At 46.1% G+C, this 14,501-nt stretch overlaps 1 protein-coding gene across 2 annotated transcripts in view; it reads left to right on the forward strand.

The window, feature by feature from the left end:
• MSL2 (MSL complex subunit 2) overlaps window positions 1–14,501 on the forward strand; it is a 45,164-nt gene continuing 30,663 nt past the window's right edge. The window contains exon 1 of one of the 2 annotated variants that reach the window (XM_063611317.1): window positions 1–75. Coding sequence is in view for 1 of the 2 variants with exons in the window: in XM_055295338.2 (XP_055151313.1) it covers window positions 2,166–2,307 (142 nt within the window). In the remaining variant the exon portion in view is untranslated. Of the gene's footprint in view, window positions 76–446; window positions 2,308–14,501 lie in introns of those variants that run through there. The other variant, XM_055295338.2, reaches the window with a different exon arrangement.

Here is a 14,501-nt window from a genome sequence, read left to right on the forward strand (position 1 = left end):
AGTTCGTTTTGTTTTTAAAATAGGACTCTCTGTTCCGGTGAGAACTCGGTGAAGCCCTGATCGGCGCCCATGAAGGTGAGGCCGCTCCAGTCCAAGGACCAGAGGCCGTGGGAACAGCGCGGGTGCGACGCGTAGGAGGGGGCGGTGGGGTCGAGCCTCCACGCTTACACACAGCCTGCCAGGGCCTTAGAGACCTCCGACTGCGAACCACCGCAGAGACGCGCGGACCGCGGCCCTGACCCGGCAAAAGCTGTTCGCACGCCTCCTGGGCGCGCAGCCACGTTGACTACTGCAGCCTTCCCGGCTCGGCGAGAGCCTGCCAGCCGGCCTAAGCTGCGCCCTTTCCGCGGTCGGGATGAGCGGTTCCAGGAGAAAGGCCGCGGGGGCGGGGCTTGGGGCCTTGCGAGACTATTTCCTCACACCGCGGTCAGTCAGGACGAGAGGCCAGTGCAGAGCGCCACATGGCGCTACCAAGTCGGGCCCCGGCGTTGGCGGGCACAGAAGCAGTGTAATGCGGGAAGCCTGCAGCCCACACTGGGGAAGGATGTGCCAGCTAACGAATGTTTCACCACAGCCTACATGCCTGGGAGAGGGAAATTTGAGAGCACGTGGGGGAGGGGCGGCGAGAGCTGTCGGCTCGCAGAGAGCATGCTCCGTTCTGAGAGCCGAAGTGGAGAGCCAGGCATGCGCAGTGAGCCCAGGGTGGGTTGGCAGTGGTGAGGGACTGGCGCGAGCGGGCTGATGTGTTTATCCGGTTTTCTGGGTGGGCGGTCAAAGCGCACGCGTAAGGGCGAAAGGCGGCGGGGCTAGGTAGCGGCTTGCGCATGCGTGGAGTGAGCCGGTAGCTCTGGGAGGCTGTGGAGGGGGTTGTTAGAGGAGAAGCAAGGGAAAAGGGAAGCGAAGGGAGAGGAAAGGGGGAGGGGTGAGAGTGTGCTCTGCGCATGCGTGCGAGCGCTAGCGACGACGGCGGCGGGGGAGTCTCGGGGATGACAGTGGCTTTGCCCGTTGGGGTAACGGTCGTCGTCGCTGCCAGCAGAGGCCTGAGGCGCCACACAGCCCGCGGGACCTATTAAGGCCGCAGCAGCCCGGGCCCTACCGAGCTGGAGTGGCGCGTGGAGTCGGGGTGAGGGCTGCAAGGCACGGGGGAGGGGCCTGCCGCGGGGCCTTGCTGTGTGCGCTGGGCGGCGGCGGGGCCTGGCGGTGTGGGCGCTTGTCTTCCGCGGCCGGGGAGCGCTGAGGACAGCGGCGGCCGTCGTGCTCGGCGGAGGAGTCGTCTGTGTGTGCGGCGCCGAAAAGATGGCCGGGCAGTGAGGGGGCGGCGCTTGAGTCTGGTGACCCCGGAGTGTGCGACTGAGGAGCGAGGGGCGCCGCCGCGGCCCGGCCGGACCTGCCCCCCGCCCCCTCCCTCCCGCCGGCGGCGGCCCGCGCACTTCCTCCCCGGCCCTCCCCTCCGGGTTGAGGACTCTCGCCCGCCTCGCCACCTCGGGGAACTGCGGGCTGCAACCCACGGGGCGGAGAGCCAGGGCGCAGTCTGGGCCCGGCGTCCGATATGGAGAGCGCGGCGGCGGCGTCCGTCAGCCGCAACAGCAACCTTCGTCGCCGCCGCGGCGTCTTGCACTAGATCCAGGAAGCCGCCGCCCGACCGCCGTCCTTGCCGTCGCCGCCGCCTCCGCGCCCCGCACTGGGATGGAGTAAGAGGCCCTGCAGCCCGGGAGAAGCGTGCCGCGCCTCAGACGGGGCCGGGGCCTGCTCCCGCGCCTGCCAGCTCGACCTGAGGAGGCGCCTCTGTGTCCGGAGATGGAGCTCGAGTGCAGGCCGCCTGCCGAGCCGCGGGGCTAGACTGAGCGCCGAGTCCCGCCCCCAGCGCCCAAGCCGCCGCGTTCTGCGCTCTGTGGTCGCTCCGGACGAACTCGAACGCTGGTTTCTCTCTCTCTCTCATATTTTTGGTCTGTAAGTCTCAGGGACGGAGGGGCGCCAAGGCCCCATGTGTGGGAGGATTGCTTCAGCTCCACAAACTTGCACGGATTTTGGTTACCTGTTTGGCCAATGGTTCGGCTCTGATTTCTTCCGAATTGTTGCAAATTCGCCATCGTTCCCTGGCTGCTTACAAAGTTGGATCCGGAATTTCTTTTCAACCGGGAGCCATTGGTGTCGAAGTGTCTGCAATGAACCCCGTGAATGCTACTGCTCTCTACATTTCCGCGAGCCGCCTAGTGCTCAACTACGACCCCGGAGACCCCAAGGCGTTTACTGAGATTAACAGGCTCTTGCCTTACTTCCGACAGTCCCTTTCGTGCTGTGTTTGCGGTGAGACGCTTTTTATTGTTCCCTTTTCAATGCTTGTTTTTAAAAAGCCTTCTGGGCAGTGGTAAAGTGAGCGGGTTGACGGCCTGGTGGTTGGTATTGAGCTTTTGTTATTTGTGCAGCGCTGTACGGTCATTAGTTTTGAAACTTGCCGAGGGACTTTTGCCCGGCGTTTCAGAAAGGCAGAGAACCCTTTCAGACCGCTTTGTGCAGCGGCGTTAACGTTCAAAATGGTTTAATTCGCCTCAGTTGATCTAGTGGTGGTGGTTTAAGTGGGGGTAAGATGAATGCACAATGCTTTTTTTTTTTTCTTGAACCTTTGCCGCGGGAGCTGATTTCGTACCTACGGCGGTTAAAAGTGGTTAAACATGATGAAAACATGCACATGTGGGCACATGTGGCGTGTTTGCATTTCCCCAAACGTGTTACGTGGGAGTGGTGGGCTAAGCTGATGAACCCACAGCTGGAGAACCCGGCGCGGAATTTTGCCCCAGGTTCCTCCACAAATGCTTTGCCGGTTTGACGGTTAACAGCGAGCCGGGGAAGGCTGGTGGTACTGGAAGTGCTTTTTAACTGGGGGGATTTTTGCTTACCACTTTTTCATTTTGTGATTTAATATACTTTGGCTTTGTCGAGGGTTATTTTAGATGTTTTTGTTAAAAATTAACTCGTGGTGGGTAGGATACTTTTAAATTATTTTTAAGATAGAAGAGAGATGCTAAATTGTCTAAGGAAAATATCTCAAAAGTGATAGTGTTAACTGTGCATGGGTAATAATTACTTGCTTTTCGAAAAACCTGGACTGAAACGTTAATACAAAGGAAAGGGCAACTGGCAAAGCGGTAATATGTATGCTCCACTTAATATTCTACCCTAAAGTTTGAAGTTTTGATGATCCACTTGTTTAGTCAGAACCTGGGAAATTCAGGCATCTTAAGGTTTCCACTTTTTTTAAAATTAGATAAAGGAAGAAGCGTAATTTGGGACAGTTGTGGCTGAAGGGAGAAATAATAATCATTTGAGGTTTATCCAGCATTCTCTATCTAGATCCTGAAGCAAGACACCGTATGGGTGCAGAAGAGGTGGCGGTGGTGTTTTTTTTGCAAGACAGGTATTTAAGGTCATAAACATTTAAGTAACTGAGTAAGTCATTAAGTGCTACTCTGACTGGTAACATACACTTAACACTTTAGAGGAATAGTCGCCCAGGGCAAATCACCTAACTGCCCTGGGCCTCAGTTTCTTGATGTGTAAGATGATAATTTTCGGCTAGATTCAGTTTTCTTTCAGCTTAAGTTTTACAAATGTAAGTGTATAAAGAATTTGCCTGGTTTCATGGTAACCTCTCACTCTACTCCCACTTTTATGGAGTGTTTTTTTTTTTTTATGTCCTCACAAATTTTGATGGTTTGAGGACCGAGGAAATGGAGCTGCCATAACTTTCTTCTCCATATACTTTTTTTTTTTCTTTTCCTTTGGTGCCAGCCGTAGGGTGCTACTGTGGTGAGGTAGGGGGAAGAGGAGGAAGGGCCCACTCTGTCCTGCTGAAACAGCATTTGAGAGTGATGTCATTGTCAGTTAACATTTGTAGAATCTGGTAGGTCCCCTGTTTACTAGATGGGTGAGACTTAGCTTTCTAAGTGGGAAATAGTAGTTTTGAGTTGTGTAGACCACCACTATCCTAAAACTATTAAGAACCTCAGAGGTTTTAAGTTCTTATTAATAGCTTTCAGATAGTAGTGGTGGTCTAATTGAACATTTTCCCAGGTTCTAACCTGGACTTTAAATAATGGCATTAAAGATAAAACTACATTGAAAAGTCCACCTGGAGCCTTTTTTATTTTTATTTTTTGTCAGTCTTGGCAACACAAGGGGAATTTTTCTAACAGGGCTTTCTTATTTCACATCATCCTATGGAAAAGATCGTGAGTTATGCTTCTCCCTTAAAATTGAGTAGCTGGCATGGTTTCAGTAATAGGGATGTAGGTTCAGGTTTTTTTCCTCCCATCTCTTTGAACGTAAGTCTGTGATTATAAAGAGATAGAAAAAAAATCAGTTATTTGAATTCAGCCCAGTATTTACATATCTTTGTACCAGGTATGTACTAGACTTTTTTCCTTAGCCGAAAAGCATAAGTGCATTCAAATTAATGCGTGGATGTGCAGTCTTATTTCATGAAGATAATACACATGTAAAAAATGAAGTTTAATTCTGTTGTAATGCTTAATTAGGGAATTTGTTTCAACACGTCCTGTAGATTTGACCCGCTATTATCTTTTCATCCTTTTATTCAACTGTGGTTTTACATAATTTCTGTTTTAACTGGATTGATATTTTTGTCCTTTCAAACATGCTTTATATCTTCCTCTTTTTTTTTTTTTTTTTTTTTTAATCTTTGTTAAGTTTCTTCTGCCTAATACACTACTTTTTTCTAAAGGCCTAACCCAACTCCCTGCCTCCTTGGTGAAGTCTTCCTTGCTCACTGCAGCAAAAAGTTACCTCTGGCCAGGTGCCTGTAATCCCAGCACTTTGGGAGGCCAAGGTGGGCGGATCGCTTGAGGTCAGGAGTTGGAGACCAGCTTGGCCAACATAGTGAAACCCCATCTCTACTAAAAATACAAAAATTAGCTGGGTGTGGTGGCAGGTGCCTGTAATCCCAGTTACTCAGGAGGCTGAGGCCGATCTCCAGACATTGCTTGAACCTGGGAGGCAGAGGTTGCAGTGAGCCGAGATCGCACCGCTGCACTCCAGGCTGGGCAACAGAGTGAAACTTCGGCTCAAAAAAATAAAAAAGTTATCTTTGTCCTCTAAACTTTCTGTAAACCTTTGTTCCAGTCATAAGGTACTTATAACTCCTTTGAGTGCAGATTTTATATCAGTCTGATTCTCCTAGTATATATAATAAACTTCTTAGGGAAGACACTGTTTTTTCTTTTACAGTTTTGTGTTTCTTCTGCTTCACACTCTTTCCTGCCTAGTGACTTACATGTAGGTGTTTATGACAGCCTCATAGGAAGAGGTGAGGGAGGGAAAAAGCCCTTCGAATTTTGCAATTAGGTTGAAATTTGGCTTTTACTTACTGTATAGGCACATTGCTTTAACTTTTCGCCAGTTTCCTTTATCTTCTTCAAGTTTGTTTCTCTAAATTTGTTTTATGTGTGGGCTTATTTTTAAGTGGTTTGAGAAAACTTTTTACTGAGACAGGATCTTGCTGTGTCGCTCAGGTTGGAGTGCAGTGGTGTGATCCTAGCTCACTGCAGCCTTAAACTCCTGGATTCATGCAATCCTTCCACCTCAGCCTCCTAATTAGCTAGAACTACAGGCATGCACCATCATGCCCAGCTAAAGTTTTTATAGGGATAGGGTCTTGCCGTGTTGCCCAGGCAGGTCTTGAACTCCTAGGCTCAAGCTATCCTCGCGCCTTGGCCTCCCAAAGTGCAGGGATTACAGGTGTAAGCCACTGTGGCTACTGGCCTGAAAAACCTTTTTTTTTTTTTTTTTTTTTTTTTGAGACGGAGTCTTGCTCTGTCACCCAGGCTGGAGTGCAGTGGCGCAATCTCGGCTCACTGCAACCTCCACCTCCTGGGTTCAAGCGATTCTCCTGCCCCAGCTTCCTGAGTAGCTTGAGATTACAGACGCACACCACCACGCCCAGCTAATTTTTGTAATTTTTGTAGAGGCGGGGTTTCACCATGTTGGCCAGGCTGGTGTTGAGCTCCTGACTTTGTGATCCGCCCGCCTTGGCCTCCCAAAGTACTGGGATTACAGGCATGAGCCACCGTGCTCGGCCTGAAAAAAGTTTTTGAACCCATGAGAACAAGTCTACAGATTCAGTGTCTGGCACGTATTAGGTACTTAATATCCCACCTTTGCACAGTAGAGAAAGGTGGGAGGAGGTGAGGGAAGAGACTAAACTATCAGGTCAATTATTGTCAAACCTAGATTATTCATTGCAGTTACAGTTTTGTTATTATTGTTTTTTGATATGTTAATTAGCTGATTATCACTGCTTGTTTTTCAATTGCTTTGTGTATTTAAACCTTCTGAAGCTTCTAGTGAATGGGATAGCCTTGCTGTAGAGAATTACTGTACTTTCTAGGCCACAAAAAGTGACCAAGACAAAAATCACTATGGGTACTATTTTTAAGTGTCGATTTCTCACTCCTGTTCTAAACGTTCGACTTGCTTTATCAGAAAGTAGAATTTTTTTTTTCATTTGATAATCTGAGACTCGATAAGTTTTGGCTTAAGGATTTTATGTTTTGATTAAACTTGTAACTCTTCAAATGATGTAACAAGTCTGATGTATACAATCAAAAATCCTGTTAGGATTGGAGGGTCATGTTAAATGGAAAAATATTACTCTTGGAGATACTTGGAAATTATCATGGTCAAACTCAGGAACATGAATATTTTTCTTTTTTTTGGAGACAATCTTGTTTTGTCACCCAGGCTGGAGTGCAGTGGTGCAGTCATAGTTCACCGCAGCCTCAAACTCCAGTCCTCTGGCGTTAGCCTCTAGAGTAGCTAACACTACAGGTGTGCGCCACCACACGTGGTTGGCTAATTTAAATTTTTTTTTTGTAGAGATGTGGATTTGCTGTGTTGTCTAGATTGGTCTTGAACTCATCTGGCCTGGGTCTCTCAAAATGCTGGGATTACAGGCGTGAGCCCCGGTACCTGTACTATTTCTTCAGTGGTCACCTGTGATGTTCTAGATGCTAGGATAGAAAGATGAATAAGACACATGGCACGGGCCCATATATATTGGTCAGTGTTACGGGGAAGACAAGTAAACCAACAATTATTGGCCAAGTACTGAGTAGAGGCACTTAAGCTATAACAAACCTCATGTGTCACAATAGAAAAGTTAGTAATTTTTTATTTTTGAGACAGGGTCTTGCTATGTTGCCCAGGCTGGAGTGCAGTGGCATGATCTCAGCTTACTGCAAGCCTTGTCTTCCGGGTCCAGGTGATCCTCCCACCTCAGCCTCCCAAGTAGCAGGAACTACAAGAGTGCACCCCTGTGCTTGGTTAATATTTGTAGAAAACTTACCAATTAACATTTTGTACATGTAAAGTTTCAGAAATTAACCATGAAACTGTATTTATTTCTGTAGTTTGTTTTTGAATAGCTCTTTGGTCAGAGGTTAAGCATTGGTGTTAAAACAGTCTATTTTAGCAGTTTTTTCTTAGTTTACCTGTTTTCTGATCTGGGAAGAATTCTTTAGAGCACATTTATCTAGTGTGCAGGTGAGGAAGAACTATGTTTAGTTAGTAATTTTCTTGGTAGACACAATTCAGCTATAGATAGCAGATGGATCTATTTTCTTAACCATATTTTTTTTTTTTTTTTAATTTTCTCGAGACAGGGTCTTGTTCTGTTGCCCAGGCTGGAGTGTGGTGGCATGATCACGGCTCACTGCAGCTCGATCTCTTGGGCTTAAGCTGTCCTCCTACCTCAGCCTTCCAATTAGCTGGGACTGTAGGCGTGCGCCACCATGCTCGCCTTATTTTTGTGTTTTTTTTTTTTTTTGTAGAGACAGGGTTTTACCATGTTGCCCAGGCTTGTATGATCTCTTTTCCTAAGAAAAATCTATATCTAAAATATTTGCTCCTACTTGGGTATGTTTATGCAAGATGACATTGCCTTAGGGAAAGGACTCCCTAAATGCATTGTTCCCAGTGCTGAGATGAAAAGAGGTTTGATTCGCAGCCCTTCATTTTATGATAAGTTGAAAAGGTAATAATAGTTTAAATGTTGGTTCAAGGCAGGCAGTATGGTACTGTAGAATTAGGCAGATGAGATTGTTTCAGTCTGGTAAGATCTGGTAGGTGTAGGGCTTGAGCTGGGCCAAGAGAAATGGTGTAGTGGATACTTTTTTATTTTTTTTTGAGACAGGGTCTTGCTCTGTTGCCCAGGCTGGAGTGCAGTGGCTCGATGTGGGCTCCAGCAATCCCCCCACCTCAGTGTCCTGAGTAGCTGAGACTACAGGCATACGCCATCAATGCCCTGCTAATTTTCAAATATTTTGTAGAGATAGGGTTTTGCTGTATTGCCCAGGCTGGTGTTGAATTCCTGGCCTGAGGCAGTCCTTCCACTTTGGCCTCCCAGAATGCTGGGATTATAGGCATGAGCCACTGAACCCAGCCTGTTAGTGGACCTTTTTTTTTGAGACGGAGTCTTGCTCTGTTGCCAGGCTGGACTGCACTGGTGCGATCTCGGCTCACTGCAACCTCCGCCTCATGGGTTCAAGCGATTCTCCTGCCTCAGCCTCCCGAGTAACTGGGACTACAGGCATGCCCCACCACGCCTAGCTAATTACTGTATTTTTAGTAGCCACAGGGTTTCACCATGTTGGCCAGGATGGTCTCGATCTCTGTACCTCGTGAACCCCACAAGCTTGGCCTCCCCAAGTGCTAGGATTACAGGCGTAAGCCACCGCGCCTGGCCTAGTGGATATTTTAAAGTAAGGCCTGAAGGAGAAAACCTTTGGCTTGTGTGAACAGCAGTAAATTGGGTTTATCTGGAATGAACAGCCCTTGTAGGAGAGCCCTTGCCCTATAGTGGTTATTCAGGGGCCCTTTGTGTGGAGAGTTTTGATCCCAGGCTAAGGAATGTGACATTCACCCTGTAGACCTGTTTCTTTCTTTTTTTTTTTTTTTTTTTTAAATACGTTCTACAGGCCATCTGAATCAAAATCACCTAAAAGCTTATTAAAATCCAGATTGCTAATCATCACACCAGACTGATTGAATTGGAATCTCTGTGGACAGGCCCTTGTAATCTGCATTTTAACTGCCCATCTTGATTGGGATGAGAAGATTTGCAAATCAGTGTTATAAGCATTTGAAAAACAATAAGTAGGATAGTGATACAACTGAAATTGTTTTAGAAAATACTAATTTGGGGGTCAAAAAATTTTTTTTTTTTTGAGAAGGAGTCTTGCCCTGTTACCCAGGCTGGAGTGCAATGGTGCGATCTCGGCTCACTGCAACCTCCATCTCCTGGTTCAAGCTATTCTCCTGCCTTAGCCTCCCAAGTAGCTGGGACTCTACAGGCATCCGCCACACCCAGCTAATTTTTTTTTTTTTTTTTGGATTTTTAGTAGAGACAGGGTTTCACCATGTTGGCCAGGCTGGTCTTGAACTCCTGACCTCAGGTCATCCTCCCACCTCGACCTCCCAAAGTGCTAGGATTACAGGCGTGAGCCACTGCACCTGGCCAAATACGGTTTGTTTGGAGTCTCTAATAAGAGGATTCTTTAATGAGGCCTAAATAAAGTGGTGAGAGTGAAAAGAAAGGGAACAACATAATATGAAAAGGGAACATTTGATCATTCTTACGGTTATCATAACATTTTAATTTGAAATGTATTGTGTTATCTTTGTCGCAGTTGGGCTTATCGTTATGAATTGATTAAATGAGATGTTTTCTAGTCTTAAATTGGTGGGTATGTCTAGCACAGTGCTTTCACATAACATATACTTGATAAAATGTACAGCTAATCCTTCATATCTGTGGGTTCTGCATTCGTGGATTCAACCAACCTTGGATCTAAAATATTTGGGAAAAAATTACGACTGTACTGAACATGTATGGACATTTTTTTTTGGTCATGATTCCCTAAGCATTACAGTATAACAACTACGTACATAGTATTTATGTTGTTTAGGTATTATAAGTAGTCTGCAGATGATTTAAAGCAGCAGTTCCCTACGTTTTTGGCACTAGGGACTGGTTTCATGGAAGACGATTTTTCTACAGGGTCGGGGGATGGTTTCAGGATGATTCAAGCACATTACATTTATTGTGCACTTTATTTCTGTTATTATTACATTGTAATATGTAATGAAATAATACAATTCACTATAATGTAGGATTAGTGGGAGCCCTGAGCGTGTTTCCCACAAGGGTCCCATCTGGGGGTGATGGGAGACAGTGACAGATCATCAAGCATTATTCTCGTAATGAATGTGCAGCCTAGATGCCTTGCATGCACAATTCACAATAGGGTTTGTGCTCCTATGAGAATCTAATGCCACTGCAGATCTGACAGGCAGAGCTCAGGTGGGAATGCGAGCAATGGGGAGTGGCTGTGAAGCTTTGCTTGCTGGACCCAGTTCGCTTCCTGCTGTGCAGCCTGGTTCCTAACAGGCCAAGGACTGGTGCCTGTCCATGGCCTGGAGGCTTAGGGACCCCTGATTAGAAGAATAGAGGAGGATATGCTTAGGTTATGTGCAAATGCTGTGTCATGTTATATCAAGGACTTGAATATCTGCAGATTTTCGTATTCAAGTGAGATGCTGGAACCAATCACCCGTGGATATCGAGGGACAATTATACAGCGCTGTTGAAGAACTGACAAAACCTGGCAGTTTGACACAGACACATGGGAAGAATTGAAGGAGTCAAAAGGTCACTTAGTTCATATCAGAAATGAAGTAAGGAAGGATGTTATTTTTGGGGAACCTGAAGAGTTGAGGTAGTCTAGGTTTGAAGTAACGTAAGGATAGCCTAGTTAAAGAATTCTTCTGGGATTTTAGCGATATGGTCATGGTAATTGAGCTAAATATTCTGCAAAATAGCCATGCCGTTGTTTTGACAACCTCTTTTAGAACAACTTGTTTTTTTTTTTTTTTGTGCTTCCATTTTGCCCAAGTCACCTTCTCTGTATGTAATTGTCTCCATTGATTTTAGTTTTGTCTTCTGGAATAATTCAGAAAGCCTTTGATAAAATTTTGCCCTTCAACGTTGGAAGACAGCTTTGTCATTCCTAAGAAGTTGGGTCCTGGCCAGGCATGGTGGCTCACGCCTGTAACCCCAACACTTTGGGAGGCCAAGGCAGGTGGATCATCTGAGGTCAGGAGTTTGAGACCAGCCTGGCCAACATGGCGAAACCCTGTCTCTACTAAATACAAAAATTAGCCAGGCGTGGTGGTGGGCACAGGAGAATTGCTTGAACCCAGGAGGTGAAGGTTGCATTGAGCTGAGATTGCACCACTGCACTCCAGCCTGGGCGACAGTGAGACTCTGTCCCTTCCCCCACCCCCTCAAAAAAAAAAAAAAAAAAAAGAATTGTGTCCCAAGTTATTCTGATAGCATCCTTGTTTTAGTTTCCTCTAAAAAGGTAATTTTTTGTGTCCATATCTATAGTATTTTAGATATGGTTAGATGAAGTTATCTTCTATGATGACTTCAATAAATTAATTTTTCTGTTTAATTTGTAAGATGAGGTTGTTGGATTAGAGCATAAATTGGTTGTGAATTTGATTTCCAGACTTTTTTTTTTTTTTTTTTTTTTTTAGCTTTGTTAAAAATTTACTGAATTGGGCTGAGCTCAGTGGCTCACGCCTGTAATCCCAGCACTTCGGGAGGCTAGGGCTGGCGGATCCTTTGAGGTCAGGAGTTCGAGATCAGCCTGGCCAACATGGTGAAACCTTGTCTCTATTAAAAATACAAAAAATTAGCCAGGTGTGGTGGCGCATGCCAGTAGTCACAGCTACTTGGGAGGCTGAGGCAGGAGAATTGCCTGAACCTGGGAGGCGGAGGTTGCAGTGAACTGAGATCCTGCCATTGCACTCCAGCTTGGGCTACAGAGCAAGACTCAGTCTCAAAAAAAAAATGAATTGGTGGTTACTGTTTCCAAACCTAGACCTCACATAAAAATCCAAATTTTTAGGCACTTCCTGGAAAAGTATGAGGTTTTGCAACAGTGGAAGCACTGAATTGGAAGCATTCCATTATGACATAGCATCATTGGCTAGACTTGAGAGATTGGCTTTTTTTCTTTGGTGGTAGGAGTATGTCCTCTTCAGTTTGTCCTTGGGCACACCTAACCTTTGTCCCTTTTTTTTTTTTTTTTTTTTAACCTTTATCTACTTGCTCCTGTAAGAATTTGGGTTTGTAATTCTCAGGAATGAAGGATTTATCCAGGCCCCTTCTTGTACGCTGGACAGAACCATGGAATTCTTTTTTTGTTTGTTTTTTTTGAGACAGAGTCTTGCTCTGTTGTCCAGGCTGGAGTGTAATGGTGTGATCTCGGCTCACTGCAGCCTCCACCTCCTGGGTTCAAGGGATTCTCTCACCTCAGCCTCCGGAGTAGCTGGGATTACAGGCTCCTGCCATCATGCCCAGCTTATTTTTGTGTGTGTTTTTTATAGAGACAGGTTTCACCATGTTGGCCAGGCTGGTCTTGAACTCCTGACCTCAGGTGATTTGCCTGCCTTAGCCTCCCAAAGTGCTGGGATTACAGACATGAGCTACCGTGCCCAGCCCAGAACCATGGAATTCTTTTTTTCGGACGGAGTCTTGGTCTGTCGTTCAGGCTAAAGTGCAGTGGCACCATCTCGGCTCACTGCACCCTCCACCTCCCGGGTTCGAGCGATTCTCCTCCCTCAGCCTCCCGAGTAGCGGGGACTACAGGCGCCCACCATCATGCCCGGCTAATTTTTTGTATTTTTAGTAGAGACGGGGTTTCACCGTGTTAGCCAGGATGGTCTCGATCTCCTGACCTCGTGATCTGCCCGCCTTTGCCTCCCAAATGCTGCGATTACAGGCATGAGCCACCGTGCCTGGCCAGAACCATAGAATTCTAATGATGTTGTGATCTTCAATTATTTTGTGAAATCTTATTACCTGGATAAGAGTCAGGATTGCTTTATCTTGTTTGGCAGTTAGAGAACAGTTGTTGATTCACAATATTTCTGGTCAGTTAAAACATTTTCACAGGTTAGTCGATAGTATTGTTCATTTTCTCTGTTCTTACAGACTTTTAGTAGTTTTGTCAATTACTGAGTTGAAATCTCAACTATATGTGTTTTCAGTTTCTCTTCAGTTTTATCATAATTTTTTGCTTCGTGTATTTTGAAGCTCTGTTGGTAGGTTTATGAAACCTTTCTGAACTTATGGAATACAGTTAAAATAACTACCATTTTCATAACTGATTTTTCTAGCCTGGGCAACATGGCAAAACCCTGCCTCTACAAAAAAGACAAAAATTAGCTGGACATGGTTGGTGCATGCCTGTAGTCACAGACACTTGGGAGGCTGAGGTGGGAGGATTGCTTGAGCCCAGGAGGCAGAGGTTGCAGTGATCTGAGGTCATGCCACTGCACTCCAGCCTGGGTGGCAGAGTGAGACCTTGTCTCAAAAAAAAAACAAAAAAAACTTTCATTTAAAAAATTTTTCATAGAGGTGGGGGTCTCCCTGTGTTTCCCAGACTGGTCTTGAACTCTTGGCCTCACGTAATCCTCCTACCTTGGCCTCCCAGAGTGCTGGGGGTACAGGAGTGAGCTGCTACCGCATTTGGCTTAATATAAATTTCATTTTTAATGTTGTTGTTTACTAGTTCTATTATCTTTCATTTTCTGGGTTTGTTGCTCACACTGGTTTTTCTTCTCATCTTGGGTTATTTTCCTGCTTCTTTCTTGGCCTGGTTAATTTTCCAGCTATTGTGAATTTTACCTTGTAAAATTTTACTTTGTTGTTGGATATTTTTGTACTACAAATATTCTTGAGCTTTGTTCTGGGATGAGGCTAAGTTACTTGGAGACTCTTTGATCCTTTCAAGGCTTGTTTTTGTTCAGCAGAGTTGCAGCAGCCTTTAGAGACTAGTTTTTCCATGCTACTGAGGGCAGGAACCTTCTGACTACTCATCTGATGCCTTGTGAGATTCTCACTTTGGATAGTGGAAGGAGGAATTACTCTGCTACCTCTGTGAGTTATGGGGATTGTTTCCACTGCTTCTTTCTGGGGCTTCTCTGGTAGTTTACACGCATGTGCTAATTAATCAGTACTCAGCTGAAGACTTGAGAGGGAGCTGGTACACCACTCTGGACCTCTTTTTTTTTTTTTTTTTTTTTGAGACGGAGTCTCACTCTCGCCCAGGCTGGAGTGCAGTGGCGTGCTGAACCTCTTTCTCTGTGCAGCTGTCTCATCTCTGTGCTTCGCTCTGAGAAGTCCAGCTGCCTTGGCTTCCACCTCTGTCTTCTCAACTCAGGGGAGCTTTTTTTCTACCACCCCGCCCCGCCCCGCCCCCGCTCAATCCAGGCTTTCGATTCTCCCTCCCTGTGTTTTCTGGCCTGAAAAGTATTCCCAGGCAATAAACTGGGATGGTTGTAGGGTTTATATTTGTTCCCCCCTTTCAGGGATCACTGTCCTGTGCTTGCCTGTTGGTCAATATTTGAAAACCTAT

The sequence above is a fragment of the Symphalangus syndactylus genome, chromosome 10, assembly GCF_028878055.3.
Source record: "Symphalangus syndactylus isolate Jambi chromosome 10, NHGRI_mSymSyn1-v2.1_pri, whole genome shotgun sequence".
NCBI classification, from domain to species: domain Eukaryota; kingdom Metazoa; phylum Chordata; class Mammalia; order Primates; family Hylobatidae; genus Symphalangus; species Symphalangus syndactylus.